We start from the raw sequence: 22249 nt of genomic DNA on the forward strand, positions 1-22249 counted from the left end.
TTCAGATCAGTTCTTAACAAGGCTTATAATTGTTTTATTATTTAATGTTTTATGTCCTTTCGTTACTTTATGAATACTTAACATTAACACATTTTATCCCATTTTAGGGTGCATGACTTTCTTACCGATTTTAACTGTTTGTCATATATTGATGCTAAGTTTTGCATTTTACTCGCACTTGAAAACGACCTCGGAGAGGTCGAAACGTCATGATATTTTAGCGTTTACTTTTTTACAAAAAAATTAAATAACCAGTATAGAAAATTTTTAAGGGAAGAAAAACTGAGTAAGAGAAAGTAAAAAGGACGTTTTAATTAAACATGATTACTCTCCTTTTTCAGTACATTCCAAAAACATTCACTACAAGTTCAATTTATTAGATATTAAACTGCAAAAATCAGCACAAGATAACGGTGTAAATTAATCAGTGTACGGTGTCACTACTTAATTAAAAGCTAAGCTTTGTGACTGACGTTTTTTGTTCTTTACTATAATTATAAATCAAGAATAGAGCGTTTTACAGAGAAATGCTTGTTTTGGTACAGTTTATTAATTTTTCTCCTAAGGACTACGAGTCAAACGTTAGTAAATAATAAGATAAATTTTTATCCTTTGGTGTTTGGTGTTTTTGTTGTTTTGGTTAAATCTTTGCCTTTGTATCCCCCTTAAAGTGCCTATAAAGTAAAATTTTTTTTGTCACGGTTTGCTAGTTTATGAATTTCTCGGTCTGACTATGTGAGTTTTACCAAACAAAACCTTCTCAATCCGCAATTATGATTCCAGAAAGCCGGAAAGTGTCTCCATGTTGCGCGCGGCCAAAACGATCGTATTTCAAGGTTGTGACGTAGAAAATACTTTGGGACACCCTAGTGTCATGGTGACCGAGGGAGTTTCTTCGATCTCGGCGACTTATTATGCGGCTGGTAACTCCAATTAATATGACAAACTGCTCGAAAAAAACTGGCATGCCGGGAATAAGTATACATTACTTCCCAAGAGACGAAACTTTACGGCAGAGGTAGATTCGGTTTGCCCGAATTCACAGGAAAGATTCAAGCCATAGCTCTCGAAATCGAAAGACAACGATGATCAGCTGTGTGTGGATATATTAGACTCATATCCGTGATAAACAAACATCCTTCAATTTTACTGCAGTTAAATAGCATAAGCATGAAATGACGGGTAGAAAAATCTACAGATCCTCAGTCTTGGCAGATAACATTTATTTAGCGCTCCCAGAAATCTTGCTTAATTCGAGCCGATAAACCTAAACAAATGCCACAGAGCTACAATTGTACCCGGGAATTGTAGCATGATCCCGGGGGGGTACTTCCCTATATGGGCTATACGGGGACGTGCCGCTGGATAGGGTATGGTTTTTGGCCCCTCTGTCCTGAACAGGGTATATAATTTCAAGCGAGTCTGTCCCGGACCCGTCCTAGACAGGGTATGGTTGCAAGACTGTCGTCGAGTATTTGGCAATCCGAAATCAGAGACGTTAGTCTGCATTTATTTTAGTGAACAATGCTTCACGTCAATTGAGTTTCAATTTAAGGTTCACCGCTGTTAAGGCGAAATTTTGGGATTTTTCGCCATCACTTCTAGGAAGTGTATTATTTTATCTGTTGTAATTGGTATTCGCGTTTCAATGCGTGGAACATCACGTCCGGTAAGTGACAGTGGGCCTTTAAATGTTATTATTATTGCCAATAAACACTTGTGTAACACAAGAGCTAGATGTCCTCTGTCCTAAATAGGGTCTTAAAATTGAGGGCATTGTCCTACACAGGGTAGGTATTTAAGGTTATTTTCGTCCTAAACAGGGTCAGGGTTTCAAACCCCCAGCGGCACCCCCCTACACCCAAACATGGGTCAAGTGCCCCCCCCCCCCCCCGGGAGCATGATACACATTGCCATGCATATAAAAAGCTAATCCTAACGAACAGTAAGAAAACCTCCATTCAGTATATTTGAGCATTTCCCCTCACGATCACGAGCGGTCGCACCACATTTTGATCAAAAGGGAAGAATCTCTTATACAAGAAAGCAAAACTCAGAAAACTATACCAAGGCTTTTATCAACACAACAGACACACAGCGAGAGTCGCTTAGCCGGGTCCGATCTGTCAACCTTAAATAAGATCTTGCGTAAGGACCATACTGTTGGTCACCGCAGAAAATTCATCATGCTTTGTGAGTAAACGCGCTCGATCTGACTTTTAAACACTATTTCTTCCATCAAAAGTGAGTTTTCGACGGGCCTGTGCAATTTCTGCTCGTAGCATCTGTGCTGTCTCGCATTCTCAAATCTAACAAAATCGAGTTTGGAGAGACAATTTCCAGCAAACTACGAAATTCTTCGCCTTTTCATTTCGGCAAAGTATATCCAAGTATTAAACAATCATTCACTGAAACGTCGCCTTCGAATCGAGCGCGCAGAACGGTCAGAACGGTAGCGGTAAGGCAATCTTGATCTTCGTCCTCGTCTTATTCTTCAGCTGTTCGACGCCAATACAGTATGATCCGCATCGAGTCGAACGATTGCAACAACTTCCATTCTGCCTGAATCGCTTGACTCTTTCAGATTTCCGTTGGAAAAGTTTAGGTAAAGGACATCACTTCATCATTCTCCGACATTTTTTTTTTTTTGGGGGGGGGGGGGGGGGAAACCTTGAACACGGAAATTTTCACGATAAAAATATTGGGTGACTCTGTGTAACAACAAGGCGAGATGCGTTGTAAACAAATCTCGGAGGCATTTCCTACTTCTTCAAACGCTAAACTAGTTCCCAGTCCCCAGGACACTATTTTGTCATTTTGGGCTACTTTGTACGACTAAAAAAGTACCTTATTGCTTTTTCTAGCGCATTTCTTTTATAATTTCGTAATGAAGACATGGTAAACTTCAAAAAAATGCCCAAAAAAATTTTACTTTATGGGCACTTTAAAGTCGAGTTCCGAATTGTTCACGACAGCGCAAAGGGATCTGGGTAAAGTCAAGTTGTGACGTAAAATTGAGGACGACGCTCAAGCGATTTTCAGTTCGTTATCTTTATTTTTGAACTGTCAAAGCTTTCTGTAGCAAAACCTGTACGATTCGGGCTCTATAGCAATCAGAATTCTACTACAATTTACAATGTCATCCATGTCATCGCATTCGGAGACGAGCTTTGACTCGGGCAACTCAGAAATCAGTTTTGGATACGAAATGGAACCCGATTAGGATTTATTCCGTCTATCACCGCAGAGATAACCCGAACCTCGAGTGAGTCTAGCGATGACGAAGCTGTTGCTTATGCTGACAACCCACTGGCTGACGCAAAAAGGACAGCGAGATACCAAGGAGAAATGAAGGCCGTATTCTAAAGGACCGATTACAGGACCATGTAGAACTCAGGAAATGTCAAGATTCGCGATTGTTTACATTAATTTTACGCGCGCTTTTGTCGTGCTTATTGATATTTTCCATGTGTTGGCATGCTCTCTTTACACGCTAAAGCGTTTGTATTTCTTAAATCATTTATTCGCTTACATAACGTTACTGTACATGTACTTCAGATACAAGTGTAAAAATTGTGGAGTCGTTTGGTTACAAAAATGTGCGAACGTTGTTGCTAGTGCTGTTGTGAACTGTAAGATTGTCGATCAATCGAGGGTCGTTCTGCTATCACGGAAGTATAAATTGCTGGGAAACGGTAATTCCGAAGCTGTCTCGCTCTAACCCGTTCTTTACACTCTGAACAGCGATTGGCAGGTTGCTGAGCCGTCGCGCCACTAAATTATAAACCTTACTCGCTCTTTACACCCTGACCGCCAATGGCGAGCTACCGAAACTTCGAGCCACTAAATTGTTAACCCTACACGTTCTTTACACGCGACTGGCGAGCCGCCTCACTGAGTTATATGCTTCTCGAGATGTGTCTCTCTATTGTTTATTTGATTCGAATCTTCATCCTTTGATCCTTAATCCTTTGTGCACGACTTGTGTAATTACATACAAAATCGTCGGTTACAAAATACTTCGAGCATATTACTGAAGTCTTCGATGACTCCCATCGAGCACGCCTCTGTCTAACAAAGTCGAACCATCTTTTTCTTCGTTCTTCGCCTCCGGACGCTCATCGCCTTCAGAAGGTATCGTACGGTACGCTTTTCCTTCCTGCAAATTCCGAACCTTACTACAACCTCTGCAACTAACTGCAATCAGAAGTGGAACATACTATTACTAGTTCGGATGCTCTACCACTGAGCTACAGGAGACTCGTGGAAGCTAAAACCATTAAACTAGGTTTATGGGACAAACATCCTGCATACTGCTAGAAATGGAATGTCGATAAGTGGCATATGCGCAATGAAAGGAAATGTGATGTGATATTTTTTTAAGCCTGAGAGCATCTGAACTAGTATTCGGAAGGTCTTAGGTCTTACTCCTGATAGGAACACTCGGAATTTCTTTTTCCGAGTTTGCCTGTGTCATTACTGAATAATATATAATACTCATTTGTTCACCAGGCAGTGGTAGAGCATTCGAACCAGTAATTGTAAGGTCTTAGGTTCGACTCCTGATAGGAGCACTCGGAATGTCTTTTTCCGAGTTTGCCTTTGTCACTACTGAACAATACATCATTCTCATTTGTTCACCAGGCTTAAAAAATATTACATCACGTTTCCTTTCATAACTTCAGAAAAGCACCGAAATTGGGCAAAAACCAATCAGATCCATTAATTAAAGAAACAATGATTTTACCTAAAAACAATAGTTATATTAAGAAACGTTTTTCTTTACTTTCAAAAAAGGAATTTTCATTTTGTGAAGAAAATTGCCTGTAAAAATTTAGTTGCCATGACAACATCAAAGTCAATGAATACAAACGACCTCATAAAACTTGTTTCAGTTAAATTTCGGAAAACGACGTTAAGTTTCATGGGGTTTGTGCAAATATTAAAAAAAAGTTATTTAGGTTCAAAATCGCTGTGGAGGGGATCCCCCTTCCATCTACATACGGTTAATCTTTCTAATATAAACAAGTTAGGTGTGCATAATGTTGTCGTGTTCTCAAAGTAATGTCAGCAACCACTAGACCCATGCACCTTAAAACTCGGTCGTGAACTAAAATGATGGTGATTTTAGGTGATTTTCCGTATTTCAACATGGCACAAAATAGCGAAGATTTCTCCAAATCAAAAACAAACTTCCGCAGAGATGCCTACAAAATTATGCGGATTTTTGTGGGAGACAAAATGAAAGAGGAGGGGTTTAGGTGCACCTTAATTGAGTGAGCCCAGCATATTGTTGGAATCTATGGGAGATGCCTAAAGTAGACTTTTTGTTAGTGGAAACTTGCAGGTAAAGAAATATTGCACATTACTTCCATGTGTTTTACTTCAGCAAGTCATTCGGAAGCCTCGTTTAATGTTGAATATTGCCAAGAGAATCTGACTTATTGCAACACTCCTCAAATTAATATCCTCTATTCACATAAGATGTTATCCAAATTTTACCAAAACAAAAAAAATGCATTTACTTGGCTTGCAGAATAAATTTTTAGAAAGTGACAATCGAATGCTGATTGCCGCAACCAAAAACAATAAGAAACCAGCTTTGGGAACTTATTTCTCCACCAAGTTTACAAAATTATCCACTTAAAACATTGCGCCGATCAAAACCTTTTGTTCTGTAGACATGAAAGCGCTGAGAGATTAAATTTTCAAAAATTTTATTAACAATGTTTGCTTAGAGAAGAAAAAGTAATGCAGTCGCCTAGTAGTTAATATAGTAAGAAGATAGTGAATGGTGGTGTTTTTGTTGCCGGTGGGTTTGAAGGAGGTGTTGTAGTCTTCCCTGTTAAGGAGTGAGTTATAAGCTACGTACATTAATGAAGACCTAGGTGAACCTGTTTATAACTGAATTAGTGCATTTTTAAACTGACCGGTAATAGTAAGCTCCCTAATTCTCAATTCCTTAAAGTCGCGCAATTTGTATGGGACAATTGTCACAAGTGTAACGTTAGATTAAAACCTAACTCTGGTAATATATACTTCAAAAACACAAGTCATCTATTACCTGGTGCTTGACTTGGTGTCGGTATGTTTGTGGTCGGGAGGTTTGTCGACGGAGTCAAACTGGCTGTTAAGAATCAATAGAAAAAAGGAAATAAATAGAGACAACTTGTAAGCCAGTTAGCCAAGGTGGTACACTTCAACTGTAACAGTAACGACACTTTTATTTGAGATCTCCGGTGAAACGCTCAGTAGAGCCTGCTGAGATCCCCTCCACCTCTATATCTACCTAATGTAACAGTATAGTATTAACAATGATGAGTAAATAAAACTCCGGTTCTGGGGTCGAGAGAAAAGAAACTTCCAAACTGATCCATTATTCCTGTCAGAAAACCGCCTGGTATTTAATTGCAGATCGATACACAATTTGAATATTGCAGTTGTTGAAAAATACAAACAAATGTTTTATAATCCTCAGTATTAGGAGCAATCAGGGGCGACCACGCAAACTTTGGCTAGTTATTTTGTCTACGTGTGTCCAAAACTCATCGAGGGCCTCTCAATGACCAGCACGTTTTTTTTTCTATATTTTCCAGTGGTTCTAATTTTTTTCAAAGGAGAACGCTCACTGTGAGATAATGTTTTGAAGATCTGGAAACGTTTGTGAAGTTAGGCACGATTACCAGCCACTGTTCACGAGATGAACCCACCGTCATCCACGAAGAGACAGCTGGACGCGTGACCTTGGCGTTGTTAATTTCGACTTATGAGAAATGAGTAGACATACCTGAATCGGGCAGGCAACATAAATTAGCTTTGAGATATTTAATTTCAATATGGTGGATGAGGTGGATAGTATACGACCGTGTTATTGAACAGTTTAAATAAGATTGAAGATCTCAAAGATGTGCAATGGGAATCGTTGAAGAATGTTGGTTAACATGCAAGATGTATTCGTGTAATATTCAACCGACTGGAACGGGAACGTCTCTAATTTTCCAAGCTGCGCCAATCGTTTTTGATTCCGTAAAACGGTCGAACTTTCAATCCATAGCTGTCGTTATTTCGCCCTTAATGTCGCTGATATAGGATGAACTCAAATTTTTGAAATCTGTAGGGGTCATCGCCGATGAATCCGTGCCAATAAACCAATTAGCAAATGCCACATAACTTGCGTACACAATGGGATAGAGAAGCTAATCGAAATAGCTCAGAATAATAAGAAAATCTCTTATAGCAAAGCAAAAAACGCTTAAAGACATGCTTGTAAAACCAAAATGTAAACGCTTTTATCAAAACAATGGACACAGCGTGAGTCGCAGAGGAATGTCCGTTCCATTTTTACATGTTGCTCCTGTTCTTTATAATTAGTTGAAAAATTTAAACTCAAACGGGCATCTTTGGTCTCGCATTTGTTAAATGACAAGCGGTCTTGGTTGGCACAACATTGCGCGGTGAAATATAAAAATCACACCTCACGCCACGTATAGGCAGGTTTACCGAATAGAAACTATTCTTGATTTTATTTTTCACAACTCTCACCTCCTCTGGGCATTTTTCAAGAAGTTTGATGTTTTTGTGACAGCGATCGATCGTACGCTGCACAAGAATCGTTCGACGTCGACGCTATTGAGCTAGAAATCCAAAAGATTGGCTACCCTTTTAGCGACATCTTTAACTTTGCCTTTTAAACTAGTTGTCTTTCGACGATTACTGAATTTTCTCTGTACCACAAATCAGACACCCGGAGAGGGTAGAACCCATAGTCTTCATAGGCGTTTCAACACCTGTCGGGCTAGAAGAAACTATCTCAGTAATCACCCGAAATTATACTTTCAATCTTCAGAGTTTTGGTCCCTCTCTCGGTCTAATTTAGCATGGGATTGCCGTCTGATGTCATTTAAGGTGACCAGTTGAGCCGCATAACTTTAATTTTGAATTTACGTCACAGACATGGTCGGCCGCGCACGGGCAACGCCGCCTCATCTCGGGGAGGAAACAAAAAAAAAACAGTCACCTACTAGTCAATTTAGTAGTAAGAAAATAGTAAATCGCGTTCTTTGTGTTGTCTGTTGGTTTGTCCAAGGAAGCAATGTAATGTTTCTTCCTAAGAAGTGTGTTTTAAACTACATTAATGGAGAAGCTGTTTCTCATCAAAATGGCACATTTTTTTAAATTGAACTGTAATGGCTGGCTCCCTTAAATCTTCAATTACTCATTGTCACGCAGTTTGTATGTGAAAGTCGTCGACAAATGTAACGTTACATATTGAAAACCTAAATGTAGTAATCTATACTTCAAAAAATACAAGTCATGTATTACCTGTTGCTTGACTTGGTGTCGGGGACGCTGATCTGTTGGTGGTTGGTGGGTTCGTCCACGGAGTCAAAGTAGCTGTTAAGAATCAATTAAGAAACACAATAAACTGAGACATCTTGTAAATCAGTTTTTCAAGGTGATTTACTTCCAAACGTATCCATGATACCTGCAAAACACCGCCTGTATTTAATTGCGGATTAACGGCAACTTTCTGAGAATCTGTTGAAGACTTCCAAATATTTGTGACCCGAGGGAGTGACCTACATTTTTGTAGAAATATATTAATATAAATACATAAAACATATATTTGAACTGCGGGTGAAAGATTAAACAGAAGAAAAATCCTCGCCCTTTTTCGTTTCAAGCCGCTACGTAGCATTGTTTTTTATAGATAATATCGTTGTCCCTTTAATGCTGTAGTCAGCTTGTAGGCGTGCTTGTTTCCTGACCTCTTTCGTTACTGTTTCATGATATGATCTACTTCCCATTCAGATTTTTTTACTTTCCAAATACAAAGTCCTTTCCATCACGTGTCCTCACTAGCTAACTCCTCTACTGATAAGCCTCTTGTTAGACGATCAGCTGAGTTCTCTTCAGTTAAAAGAATGCCTCCACTGTTGAGAACTGCTGTATTCCTTCAATTCTGTTTACAAGAAACGGCTTAAGTGTCCTTTTCCGGCGATAAATCTACCATAACACGTTCATGCTATCCGACTAAAACGTGATTTCCCGAGTTGCAATGTTCAATGCTTTCGATATCGATACACTGAGTCTCAATCCAAGAATTTCGCCCATCAGCTCTAAACGAGGGATTCTTGTGGCTGCAAGGGGTGCAACTCACCTAGAAGCCACTAGGTGAGCCAAAACAGTTCCATCACTGTGCTCATATCTTTCAGTACGCTACAGTTCCATACGCATATTCGATGAGGCATCTACAAATGCGTACAGGCTCCCGAACTTCACATATCCCTGTCTACCGGCTGAAGACATCGCGATCTTTATGTTCTCTAAATGCTCTTATTCATTGAACCACCGCCTAATCTTCTGTTCCTATTCCATCTGTAGCGACTCCTCATTAGTCGATGCCTGTGGACCAGATTTCATGGAGCAGAACCTCTGCACGAATAATGTATGGCGTCAGAAGTCCCAAAGGGCCGCAAAATGTGGTTTTTCTTCTCAGCAAATTGCACTTTATTAGGTCTAACATCTGTACACATTTCCAGGTGGATAAACTCTATACATGTTTTACTTCTCCACCCATAGTATTCTGAGCGTCTTCACACAGGGCAGCTCTTCATCATGTAGATCCACCTTTCATGCTCTATCCTCCGCTGGTATCTCCTTCAACAATTCTTCTGAATTGGACAGCCATTTGCGTGCGTGTATGCCAGCCATCTCCTACAGCGTTGGAAGTTTTCTGTACTAGTCTATCGCTGTCTTGTCTTATGGAACTGAATCCATGCTATCGTCCATGTATGCTCACTCTAGTAGTTTCACCGCAGCCAGTGGAACATTTTATTTATACTTCGTCGAACGACTACGAACTGCGACTGAAACGGCGACCAATTCATTGCGAATACCACTAAAATCAATTCATATTCATCTGGTACCTTGGTTTGGTCGAGCGCTCACCATAAAAGTCCATTATTTTTGGCTATGTTCTGATATAAGACTTCTGTGGAGATACATTTCTGCTATATGTCACACACTAACGCTATTGCTTGCTTGTGGAACCGCAGCAAAACGTTGAACAGCTCCCGTTGCAACTTAGGTCCCTGGTGTATGACATCGCTCAAAGAGATCCCTTCGCACTTGGCTGACGCGTCAGAAACAGCGCACGTCTCCGTCGTTGCTTTTTCCGGCCTTATAACAGGAAAGAATGGTATGTAGCAGGAGCCAATTGCTTTTTTCTCTGTTTTTGGGATCTTCATTACCAGACCTTTCTTCTGGCTCCTTAGGAATGCATTTCTCTGCACCGCTCAAGCGTCTCCTGGCACCTGACACTAACCGGTCGCCTTTCCAAGGGATTACGACTTCGTGCCGACCACTCTCATATTCGATTGATCGCGAGCGCAAATTTCTTGTTGGAGTCTCAATGCTATGACTCAGTAGTTCTATCTCCAAGAAACTTTGGAGTTTACCATCTATTTGCTACTCTTATCATCCACGCGTATAAAATAAGTGTGACCGAAACGTGTTCGATAGCCTCCCTGATCAGTACTATTTGCATCGCCGATACATGTCCATCCGAGGGCCGTTAACCATGGAGCTGTTTTTTCCTGGCTTTCCTCTAACATCCCTCACTGATTGATATCGATGAAAATGCCGACGATTGGGCGTGGTCCAAGGTAAAGTAATACCTTTTAGATGCTCCAACTTCTTCGCGTATTTAGCCCTGTTGATTATTCCAATGTTCCCTGTAACGCGTTATGCGATGAAAGCTGCTTTATTTACATTTATCTTTCCATCTGCGCTTTGAAGTTTTAGTTCGAAGATTTTTGTCTCGAAGCTGTCGGTGTGACCACTTAGAACGTTAACGGTTACTCTACGGTCCTCCCCTTGAAGTCCTAATTCAGCTGCTACATCACTGTTGATGTATGTCTTACTACTAGCGTTGTCTTGTGCCATTATTAATACTAGTGTTACGTTCCTCAGTGCAACATATTCGCTTCTATTTTTTTTATGTGCATTGCTGTTATGTGCGATCTCTCCGGTAACACCCGTGTGGACTCCCCTCCGTGGTATCTCTAACTGGAGCTTCTTTTGTTTCATCTTGATGGACTTGTTAGGGCTGACGATTGTAGCTGTCACTCCTATTGCCGTTTCTTGCAATCTCCGGCCTCCACTTTGCTTTACAATGTAGCGCGCCTGTTGTGCGTCCGTTCAAACCACAAAATCGGGACTGTGGGAACTATATTCCGTGGTGGGTCTCTCCTAAGCATCTGTAGCAAAAACGTCGTTGCGCCACTTTCAGCCACCTCTTTTCAACGGTTATAACATAAAACTCGTCGCACTAAATGGGGTGGTTATTTCCAGACAATCTCAATGTGCGGCGGCTCTTACTAGGCCAGATTTCTCTTCGGAGAACTGGAATTGCCCCATATCATTCGAAGCGTCTCAGCTAGTACTATCTGGAATTCCGATTCTTGTATAACGCATTGTCGTAATCTTTCAACAAGCTGCTGTTTCTTGTGTTCAATAACGCATCGATGGTACTGTGCCAGCATTTACTCTATCATCTTCCTCTGTAGCTTATCATAGAGCGATCTATTTCCCAACTCCTAATGTCGGTCAGCCTCTTACAGGTTGATAACTGCGATATCTAGGATAACAGCGAACTTATCTATATCTTTACCGTTACCAGCACGGTTTAGCTTCCAAGTAGAATGCGGTCTGTCGTCTTCTTCCTCCATACTTTCTAATCTGCTCGTAGCAGCTTCATAAGCAGACGTTGAATGATCTTAATTCTCCATAACCCTTAACCCTTCGCCCGATAAGTACTGTCTGAGCTACAGTAGCTTGTGTTCGGAAGCCGCGGTTGCTTTGTCGATACGGGCGTGAAAAATACTGGGCGCTGATGATGATTTCTGGATTTTCAAAAAACCTTCAGGAAAGCCGCGAAATTGAACGAAAAGTATCAAAATCAATACACAAACAACGTTATGAGCAAAACATATTTAAAAATACGAGTAGAAAAGTATTGTTTCTTCTTTTAAAAAAAGGTTTTTCTATTTTCTAAAAAAAAATGCCTGTAAAAAATGGTTGCCACGGTAACATCTATGCAAGCCTACGAACACTAACGACCACATTATATTTTTTTTTTACAAATTTCTGAAACAATCCCAAAGTTTAAGATTGTTGGCTTAAATATTTTAAAGGGGTAAAGTATTTAAGCAAGACTCCTTAAATTGGTATCCTCAATTGACATGATGTTATCAAAGATTTTACCAAAGTTTCACGAAACAAATGCATGTACTTGGCTAGCAGAATCAATCTTTGGAGAGTAAAAAAGTACAATAAAACTCTCATCACCGCAACCGAGTACATTAAGAAACCAGCTTTTGGAACCTTCCTTCTCCACCAAGTTTAAACCAGTACCGACTCACTACGTTGCTCGAATTAAAAGTTCCATAGACATGAAGGCTTGGGGAATTACATTAAATTAAAAATATACATTTTAACAATGTATACCAAGAGAAGAAAAAGAAATATGGTTACCTACTAGCCAATGCAGTAGTAAGAAGATAATGAATTGTGGTCTTCGTGTTAATAATGATAATAATAATAATAATAATAATAATAATAATAATAATAATAATAATAATAATAAAAACATATTTATGCAAGATGACCACTTCAGTTATAAAAACTGCTATCAACATGGGTCCTGCGTTAAAAAACAAACAAACAAAAAAAACTAGATCTAAAAAGCTATACAGTAAAGGAAATCGAGAAACGACAAATAATCCATATGAATAGAGATAAAAGGACTAAAAGTAGAGTTCACATACAATTATTAAAAATATCCGCCCCTTTATAAAACAAAAACGCTCTTTTAGTCGATTCCAATTTAACCCTATCAATAACTAGTTTGTTCTCATTCCTAACATCATAATCATGAATATGTTACCTGCGCCCCATAAGACCACAATCAAACGCAGAGCACTTTAAACAGCGCTGTATTTTCTGTTCTAACAAAACTAATACATTGATTTTCCCCTCGTGTCCAACTTCCCGCCTTAGGCTGCTTTTCAACTTCCGGTTATTTTTATCAATGTTTACAACCTAATATACATCCCCTCAAAAGAAAAGTGTCGTCCCTGACACTTGCACATGAGCTGTATATGTGTAATAGCACACACTGAGAGGTTTTACACTCATAAGGGAAATGTTACCAAGAGTTACAAATATCTTTTTCACGACAAGACCATCTGGCAGGATCATGACTTATGACTCTCTTATAAAAGGCTGCAGCAACTGAGTTTTAAGGTAACATCTCCTGTTCACAGAATACATCCTGTATCACTTGAAAGTGTTCATTCTAACACGAGGAACCAAGCCGAAATGTGTTTGTTTGTTTGTTTTTGTTTTTTTTTTTCACTTAACAACATTAATTGATTTGCAAAGGGTTCGTTCAGGACACACAGCTGGGTACTGGCACATATCCAGGAGTCATGGTTACAGGCACTTGCATCAGGTCATTCCTTGGCTGATACACAACAGATTGGTGCACAGGGTACTGGTTAACTGGCTGGGACACGTGGGGGCATTGGTGGGTACTGCAAGTACATTCCGGGGTAGCCAAAGATCACTGGATGAGGAGACAAGTATGGATATGTAGGTAGCTGGAACTGCGGCGTAGCTGGTAACCCCGTACACCAAGTAAGGTGAGCAGTACAGCACTGGGGTAGCTGTCTTCCCAGGACACTGTTGGCAGATATAAAGTGTGTAGCAGCTCGAGTCTCATATGTGGGGTTGCCAAGTAAGTTGTACGTCAGAAGAGTTGGTGGGTGTCTCTGTCGCTGAGGCCTAGGTTCTGGTTCAGTAGAACCTGGTCGACTGTTGTCATTCTGGATCGGAGTATCCAGCTCACCTCCGCTCTCAAGTCTGTTTCCTTCCCTGTCTTCCAAAACAGTGTTATAGTTGTTTGCTTCCCCTTGAGAACTTCAGTCATCCTCTAACTGTGTAGGTATAGGCCATTTCTCTTAAACTGAAGGTTTGGGGAACTCCTCTGTAACTACCTCCTCACAGGCATGCGCATAGTGGGGGTTCTTGGAAGTTATTGTATACTCATCATCACGACTGGTTCTATCTAATAAGTCATTGACTGGTGGTGCAGGTATCTGCTGAACCTTGCGACACTCATCCTTCTCTTGTGCTTAGTTCACTGGACTTCTTGTCTGCTAGTTCGTATGCCTCTGTCATTGCTTTGCGCCACTTTGCTACATATTCTGAGTGATTCTCGAGGTTGGTTTGACTATCAATTCCAAACATTAGGTCTATAGGCAGACGAGGGTGGCGACCGAAAAGAAGGAAGAACGATGAGTAGCCAGTTGATTCATGCCTCGTAGAGTTATAAGCGTGTACCACATGGTTCAAGTGTTCAGCCCAACGTGATTTCTGGGTCTCAGGCAGGGTACGGAGCATTCCTAGAAGTGTTCGGTTAAATCGCTCAACTTACCCGTTGCCTTGGGGAAGGTAAGGGGTGGTTCGAGAATGTTCCACACCACACAGATTCTCTAGCTCCCGATGGAGGCGGTTTTCAAATTCTCCCCCTTGATCATGATGAATTCTTAAGGGAAAACCAAACCGGAGATTAAAATCGTTGTCAAGTTTTTGGGCAACTGTCTTAGCGGACTTGTTTCTTGTGACATAAACCTGAGCATAGCGTGTGAAATGATCCATGATGACGAGGATGTACTCATACCCACCACTACTTTTCTCAAGATGAAGAAAGTCAATGGCGATAAGTTCAAAAGGTGAGGTGGTCATAATGGGTTTTAATGGAGCTCTCGTCTTTAGTGAGGGAGACTTCTGCTTAATGCATTGATAGGCTTTTCCAATGTGGTGTTCAATATCTCTCTGCATGTGTGGCCAAGGTCTGATGTGCGGTCTACCCTAAGATGACCCATATTTTCATGGAGTTCCTTGAGGACCAGTGAGCGAAGCTGTTTGGGTACAATGATCTGAGTTTTAAATTCTTTACGCCGTCTAAGTATACCATCCTTGTCGAGCGAAAGGTTATCCCATTCATGTAGGAGAAGTTGCGTCTCGCTTAGCTCCCGTTTTCACTCTCCTGTTGTTAGTCGTTGGCCACGCTGCAGTAGATCTCTCACTCGGCGAACAACCTGGTCAGTAGTTGTGCATGTTTGATGTCGATTTTGGGTATAGGAGATTCATCGGTTCCAAATGTGTCAGTCGGTAGGGCAATGATGTCTCCTGTAAGGGCCGAAACCTAATTCACTTGTCCTTGGTCTTGGGATTTTGCGGAACAAGCAACAGCCTGAAGGACATCCTTTGGTACCATCTCCGTGCACATTTCCATGTAAGCAGTGTGATCAGAATGGATTCGAGACAGTGTCAGCATCAATGTTGGCTTTTCCTGGACGATAGTGAATGGTGAAATTGAAATCAGCTAACTCTCGAATCCAACGCAGAGCAGTGGCATTCAGTTTGGCAGAGAACAGGGCATAAGTGAGTAGGTTGTTATCAGTGTACACTTCAAAACTGGGGGCATAATAGAGATAGTCTCTAAACTGGTCACAGATGGCCCACTTGAGTGCCAGAAATTCCAACTTCCCGGAGTGGAGGTGGTAATTCTTCTCGGCTGGGGTCAAGCTGCGAGACCCATATGCGGCAACACCGGGAATGTCATCCTGATACTGATACAACACGGCACCTAACCCATCCTATGAGGCATCAGTGTGTAAGACAAAGGGTTCCTGGAAATCTGGGTACGCCATCACCGGAACACTTGTGATTGAGTCAATCAGTATCTCCAAAAGAGACTGATGGATGTCAGTCCATTCCACTGGATATTTCGCAGGTAGTTGGCCCCTGTTTCTTCGATCCCCCTTGTATTTGCTTTGCTGAGTTTTCGGCGGGGATTGACCAGGTGTCTTCACCAGATCAAAAATAGGCTTGGCAATTCTTGAAAAGGTATTAACATATCTCGGTAATAGTTCAAGTTGCATTTTCGAGGTTTCAGTTTTACTCCATGCTCTCTCAGTCGTCGAAAAGCCTTGCGTGTATTTTCAATGTGTTCCTCAAATGTGGCCCTGAATATAATAATATCATCCAGGTAGGGTACACAGACAGTGTCTCTCAAGTCACCAAGACAGTTCTCCATAAAACGTTGCAATGCTCCCGGCGCTCGAGATAGGCCAAATGGTATCCAAATCCATTCGTCAAGGCCCCAAGGAGTGATAAAAGCTGTCAGAGGCTGGCTGTTCTGACTCATGAACCCTTGATGGTAGGCCCTACCCCGGTCAAGAACAAAAGACCATGAGTTGCCACCGAGGTTATCCAGGGTTTGCTGTATGCGTGGTATCGGGTGACGTTCAGGTCGTGTTTGCTTGTTTAGTGCGCTGAAATCCACACACAGTCTTTTCTCATAGTGTTCCACAAAGCTATTTTCGAAAAGATTACGTAATCCTATTACGTTCCGAGTTTTCAGATGACAATACACCGTAGGTAATTTTAGATCTTAACGTCGACGCCACTCACGGACTTTTCTGAAATTTTTTCACAGGCCCTAAAAACGTTCTCGAAAATTCCCGAAGGCCTTTCCAGATTTTCTTAATGTCACTTGCTATTTTATGTTAATTTAGCGGCTTTGACAAGTTCTGTTTAATACTTAAAGTCTTTGGAACACAAAGTTTTGCGTAGTTTCCTAATTTACCATCTCTATTTATAAATAATCAGTTTGCAAATGTTTTCGAAATGTATTGTTTCATTTAAGAATTATTGATTGAAGGCCGAATTTTTTTCAAAAATGTTTAGTTCTTACGCCACCGCGCGATCGGATAAAAATGACGAGTTTTAAGGGTTGTAATGAAAAAAATTTTCCCGCGCTTCCGGAAATCAAAATTTTGCGACCTTCATAATTGTTTACTTCCTTTAACCGTATCTAGACTAGTGGAGGGGATGTTTGGAATCTGCTTGCGGTGACTTGGAACCTGAATAGCTTCATTTTTCTTAATATTTGAGCAAACGGCCAGGATATTCAGGACTTTTTCGGAAATTTATCTGGTAACAATTTTGATATCGTCCGTTACTGTTCATTGACTTTAATATTGCCATGGCAACCAAGCTTGACAGACCGTGTTCTGATTATTTTTCGTTCAATTTCGACGCTTTCCTGAAGTATTGGGGAAATCCAAAAATCCAACAAGGCAGATCCAATATGGCCTCCATTTGAGAATCAGGTTGTCATTTCAACGTCATCTCTGCTCGTTATGGACGTGAAAGGAATCACCTTTGGACGTACCAGTAGTGAGGGAGGGACCACGGTTTCCTCTTTTTCGCGGTGGTTTCTCATTAATACGCGGTGGCATACATTAACAACGATGACGTCACCACCTATTGTCTTGCTAACTCATTATAGGACGACGTCATGTTTTATTTTAGCCTTACCAACAGGTTATGAACTGGTTTGACAGGTTTATCAATGATGTTATGCTCTATTTTTAACTTATGGCAGTCATGGGCGGTATCACCGGTTTGACAGGTTTTTGAAGTTATTTTTTGATACATGATGTCATATAGTACGTACATAAATACTTTATTGTATAGCTCGTCTTTGGAGGCCCTTCCGCCATACGTGAAAATAAAAATAATTAAAACTATTTACATTTGGATGGTAACATAGAGAGAAAGAAAAAAAATACGATAACGAAAAAACTATGAATTGAAAAGATTCTTAAAAAAGTCTCTTTTTCAAAACGCTAAGACTTGCCGTGTCTCTGAAATGCTTCGATAAATTAATTATTGTAAATTATTATTATTTCTACCAACTTAAGCTGTCTATTGTTTATGATAAGTTAATTGGCTTTTTCCGTAGAGTTTTTATGCAAATTTAGCTTTTGGTTTAAGTCACTGCTTCTGCATGATTAGTGGCTAACGGACCGTGAAGAGAGGTTGCACAAGAGCTTATATCTCTGATCTGAAACCAAAAGCGCATTGACCCTTGTTAAAGTAAGTAAAGGTGGACAGTCATTAACATCAAACATAATCGACTCTATTAAGATACAGCTATTTCAATAAACGTTGTCGGATTAAAGTCAAGCTAAAATACAAGACCGCAATGTTTTGTGGGATTATTTTTTATGAATAATTTCATCAAAATCATCCCTGCACGTGCAGGTCATTGTACTGCTAATTACAACCTATTGTTTTCTCCAGGCATGACTGATTTTGATGAATTTATTCATAAAAATCCCACGTAAACTTTCGGTCTTGTCTTTTAGCTTCATGCTTTGAACCGACAACGTTAATTGAAATAGCTGTATACACATTGTGAAATCTGTGTGTGTGTGTGTTTTAACACGCACAATTTAGGAGCAAGGAATTTATGAACCGGAACATTCTTAGTCCGAGCGCTGTAATAAACAAAGCCAACAAAAAACTGTATTAACTCTTTAATCCTCAACAAAGCTCAACCTGAAATGAATCTTTTTTAGTCATTAGGCGGGAAAGGTGCTTAATTAATTTAGGCGAGAAACACACGACAAATACTTTTCATTATTTCCGAGTTTTCGGGAAAAGTCAGGTTATATAGCGTGTCAGAAAAGGCCAAACACAGGCCAGAAAGGCCATAACCAGGCCTGAAAGACCAAAACCACGCCAAAACGGCCAAAAGGAGACAAACGGGCCATTCGTCGTTATGTGTCTTTATTTTACTCAGACGCACGCGTGGGTGTCGCGCGTATTTGTGTTTTGTTTTTTTTTTAAAAAGACTTCCGAATGCAGATTCTTTAGCTTAGAAATTGTAGATCCTGGAGCTAGTGAGTGGCCAAAGGGCTTTCGCCTTCCGTGGAGCAAAAGTCTACAATAATTTATCGAAGCATTTCAGAGACACGGCAAGTCTTAGCGTTTTGAAAAAGAGACTTTTTTAAGAATCTTTTCAATTCATAGTTTTTTCATTATCGTATTTTTTTTCTTTCTCTCTATGTTACCATCCAAATGTAAATAGTTTATTATTATTTTCACGTATGGCGGAAGGGCCTCCAAAGACGAGCTATACAATAAAGTATTTATGTACGTACTATATGACATCATGTATCCAAAAATAACTTCAAAAACCTGTCAAACCGGTGATACCGCCCATGACTGCCATAAGTTAAAAATAGAGCATAACATCATTGATAAACCTGTCAAACCAGTTCATAACCTGTTGGTAAGGCTAAAATAAAACATGACGTCATCCTATAATGAGTGAGCAAGACAATAGGTGGTGACGTCATCGTCGTTAATGTATGCCACCGCGTATTTATAAGAAACCACCGCGAAAAAGAGGAAACCGTGGTCCCTCCCTCACTACTTGTACCATGGCTTCTCAAGTCTCATTGTCATAGCTTTCGAACTTAAAATATTTTGAGGGAGACGGAAAAAAGACCAGTCTAGAGGGGGTTTTGCCTTTGTAAAACTAGACCCTGAAGAAAATCTATGATTCCCAGTTTTTCATGACTACATGATAATTCAATCCACCGATAATAAATTTTGCAAAAACTTGACTTCACGTTTGGTCAATAACCCTTATATATTTCCTTGTTGTTTTTAACAAAACAACTACAATCCTCGTACTTGTTGGATTATAAGATTATCATCAAAGGAGTGCAATAAAAGCATAACACCAAATCTTCCCAGACACAGCAATGTGATCAACCATTTGTCATCGATATAATGTCTTATCAATAATCATATTACATCACATCATACTACTTGACATCTTATGACACAAAGTCGTTTGCCATTGAGGACTTAGCCAGTCTTTTAATTTATCGGATTGGCTTTGTCAAAACAATTATTAAAGGGACACAACCCCCCTTGTGTGGTTTTTATCTTGCGGCTATTTAGTGTGACAGTTTTGCTCAAAAGTCAGCTGCGGTCTATCTTTGCTAGCTTTACCCATCCTTCTCTCCCTGGGTTTTATTTTTTTGTACTATCCGCAGTAGTTCAACAAATCTGCGTATTCTCTGTGTTTACTAATTCATTTACAATAATTTAATGGTAATATCATGTATGCTTCAATTTTATCCCATGAGAAAAATCGGTTTGACACCTACCTCCTCTTATCCACAGTAAGGAAATGTGTAAAATAAGGGCTTTAAGAAACCATTCGTCCATCCTTGATAAACACTGATTATCACAACATTGGTATTACTTGGCAAAGAATGGAAAACCTGCAAAGAAGAACAGGCAAATGCCCTAAGAACGGTGCCTACTAATAAAAAAAGTATTTTTGTGCGGTTTATGACTATGTGGGGAAAGCAGATCCTAGCAGGGGTTTTCGAAATCCAAACATTAAATTGGATGTAGCCACGCAATTTTTAGAGATAATTAAGCAACAGTTATTCTTAAAAAACAGTAAAATACAAGGTAATGTATGGCATTTTTATCCAATTTGGAGCATTTATTTTCTCTGAAAAATGTTTAGTTTCCCCATAGTTCTTTTTTGTAGACGGTTATATAAGTAAACTACAATTACAAGTAGCTGTCATTGCTGCGATAAAGATCTTGCATCATTAATTAGACGGAAATATTAAATGAAATCGTGTTTTTTGGCAAAGAAAACATTTTGTTTCCTTTTCTATTATCAGTTTCTAATTTTAATACGAAATGTCTATTATAAAATTTCCAATATGTCAATGAGCAGATTCAAATCATTCTTCCCCGGCCTTTTTGTTTTCCTTGCCTTTAAGCATACTCTGATCAAGTACTCTGATATTTTAATATCACACTTCGTGTTATGATAAGTCAATGACTAAATGTGTGGGAAGTTATCCTCGCTTAACCTTTTTCTTTCTTGTATTTCTGGTACTGAGCAGCCATGTATTTTACCGTACTACATACAGGGATATTTTGTTTGTTACTAGAAATCCTCAATTCATTATTTAAACTCGGCCGTCAATAGCTGATTTCAAAACGTTCCTTTGCTAGAATAGACACCGTTTGTGTAGCTTCGAACAATCCAAAATACAGAATGTGTTTAACCCGATGCTAACAGTTCGCTTATGGTTAAGACACCAAAACACTAATGCTTTTTTTACTTGCAAATTTAGGCTGCACCTGCATTTCACAGGTAACTCTTTTCACTTGCTCCAATTGGTTTCTTCGTTAATTCGCTCTAATTGCTTTCATATAGAGCCTTACAGTTTGCTTATGGTTAACACACAGAGACAGTCAGGCGTTTTTAACTGACAAATAATAATGGCTACAACTGCATCTTGCCACCAAGGAGTAGCCTATTTCAGACACGACCTTCTTGTCGATTGCATACCGTCCAAATTCTCCAAATGATCATGGTAACCCGCTACAAACATACAAGAAGCTAAATTGGTTCAACGACCGATATGAATATGTCAAACATGTCAGCAGGACTTTGCTAGGGCCTTCAACTTCATTTTACTCGTGACCACTAAAAGCAATTCCAGACCAGCCTCACCCTATTCAGCCAAATGTGGTCAGATTCTATGCTCTTCTTCAAACTAAGGAGGCTGCCGCGGTGAAAACCGCCCTTAAAGTTAAACAAAACTTATCCTTGTTAATCACAAATTTATGAAAGACGTTGCTATTTTTTGCGTCATGCATGGAATATTTTAATATCTTTTTTTCTAACTCATTATGAGGGCTCGTTTTTCATTACGAACGTATTACGTATTAGCAAATAATTTTAATACAAAAGCGCTGACTCGGAGATTTTAAGCTTAAAGGATTGTTAAACATGACGATTTCTGAGAGACGTTTCTTGCCATTATGGAATATTAAAAAAAAGCAATATTACGAAGGAAAGAAGCCAGTTGAGCTGGGGGGGGGGGGGGGGGGAGGAGCGGAGGACTTCAAAATTCGACTCTCCTACATAAGCTATAGGAGTGATTTTGCTATAAGTGTGTTTAGCCAAAGTGTATGGATATTTAGCTTTTTAGGTCTAGATGGCTTCAGGAATTGTCGTGTTTTGGACAACATTTCGTTCATTTGCTCTCAATAACTCAGCGCTTTTATATTAAAATTCTTAATGCGGACCGCACGTGGCGAATTAAAAAGAAGATATTAAAACTTTCCATATATGGTGCAAAGGATAACAATGGCCACGTTAAATTTGTGATAAAAAGTAATACTCTTATTAAATTTTATAGTGCCTTTTACCTCCAGTTGAAGAATTAGATTTTGATGCAGGTCGTCAAAATAGTTCAGTTGATTTTCTTTTACA

At 39.8% G+C, this 22249-nt stretch overlaps 2 protein-coding genes across 8 annotated transcripts in view; one reads left to right on the forward strand and one right to left on the reverse strand.

The window, feature by feature from the left end:
* Nucleotides 1-22249, forward strand: part of LOC146475616 (ras-like protein 1) — a 230397-nt gene that overhangs the window by 142271 nt on the left and 65877 nt on the right. The gene's annotated exons all lie outside the window — the stretch shown is intronic.
* LOC146475618 (CUB and peptidase domain-containing protein 2-like) overlaps nt 1-22249 on the reverse strand; it is a 47775-nt gene that overhangs the window by 19913 nt on the left and 5613 nt on the right. Inside the window, exons 2-4 of the mRNA XM_085116007.1 lie at nt 20106-20222; nt 8323-8394; nt 6065-6127 (exon numbers count right to left, since the gene is read on the reverse strand). Of these exons, the coding sequence (XP_084972133.1) occupies nt 6065-6127; nt 8323-8394; nt 20106-20166 (196 nt within the window). The 5' untranslated portion in view covers nt 20167-20222. The remainder of the gene's footprint in view (nt 1-6064; nt 6128-8322; nt 8395-20105; nt 20223-22249) is intronic.

This window comes from Pavona decussata, unplaced genomic scaffold (assembly GCF_977016875.1).
Source record: "Pavona decussata unplaced genomic scaffold, jaPavDecu1.1 SCAFFOLD_84, whole genome shotgun sequence".
In the NCBI taxonomy this organism is placed as follows: Eukaryota; Metazoa; Cnidaria; class Anthozoa; order Scleractinia; family Agariciidae; genus Pavona; species Pavona decussata.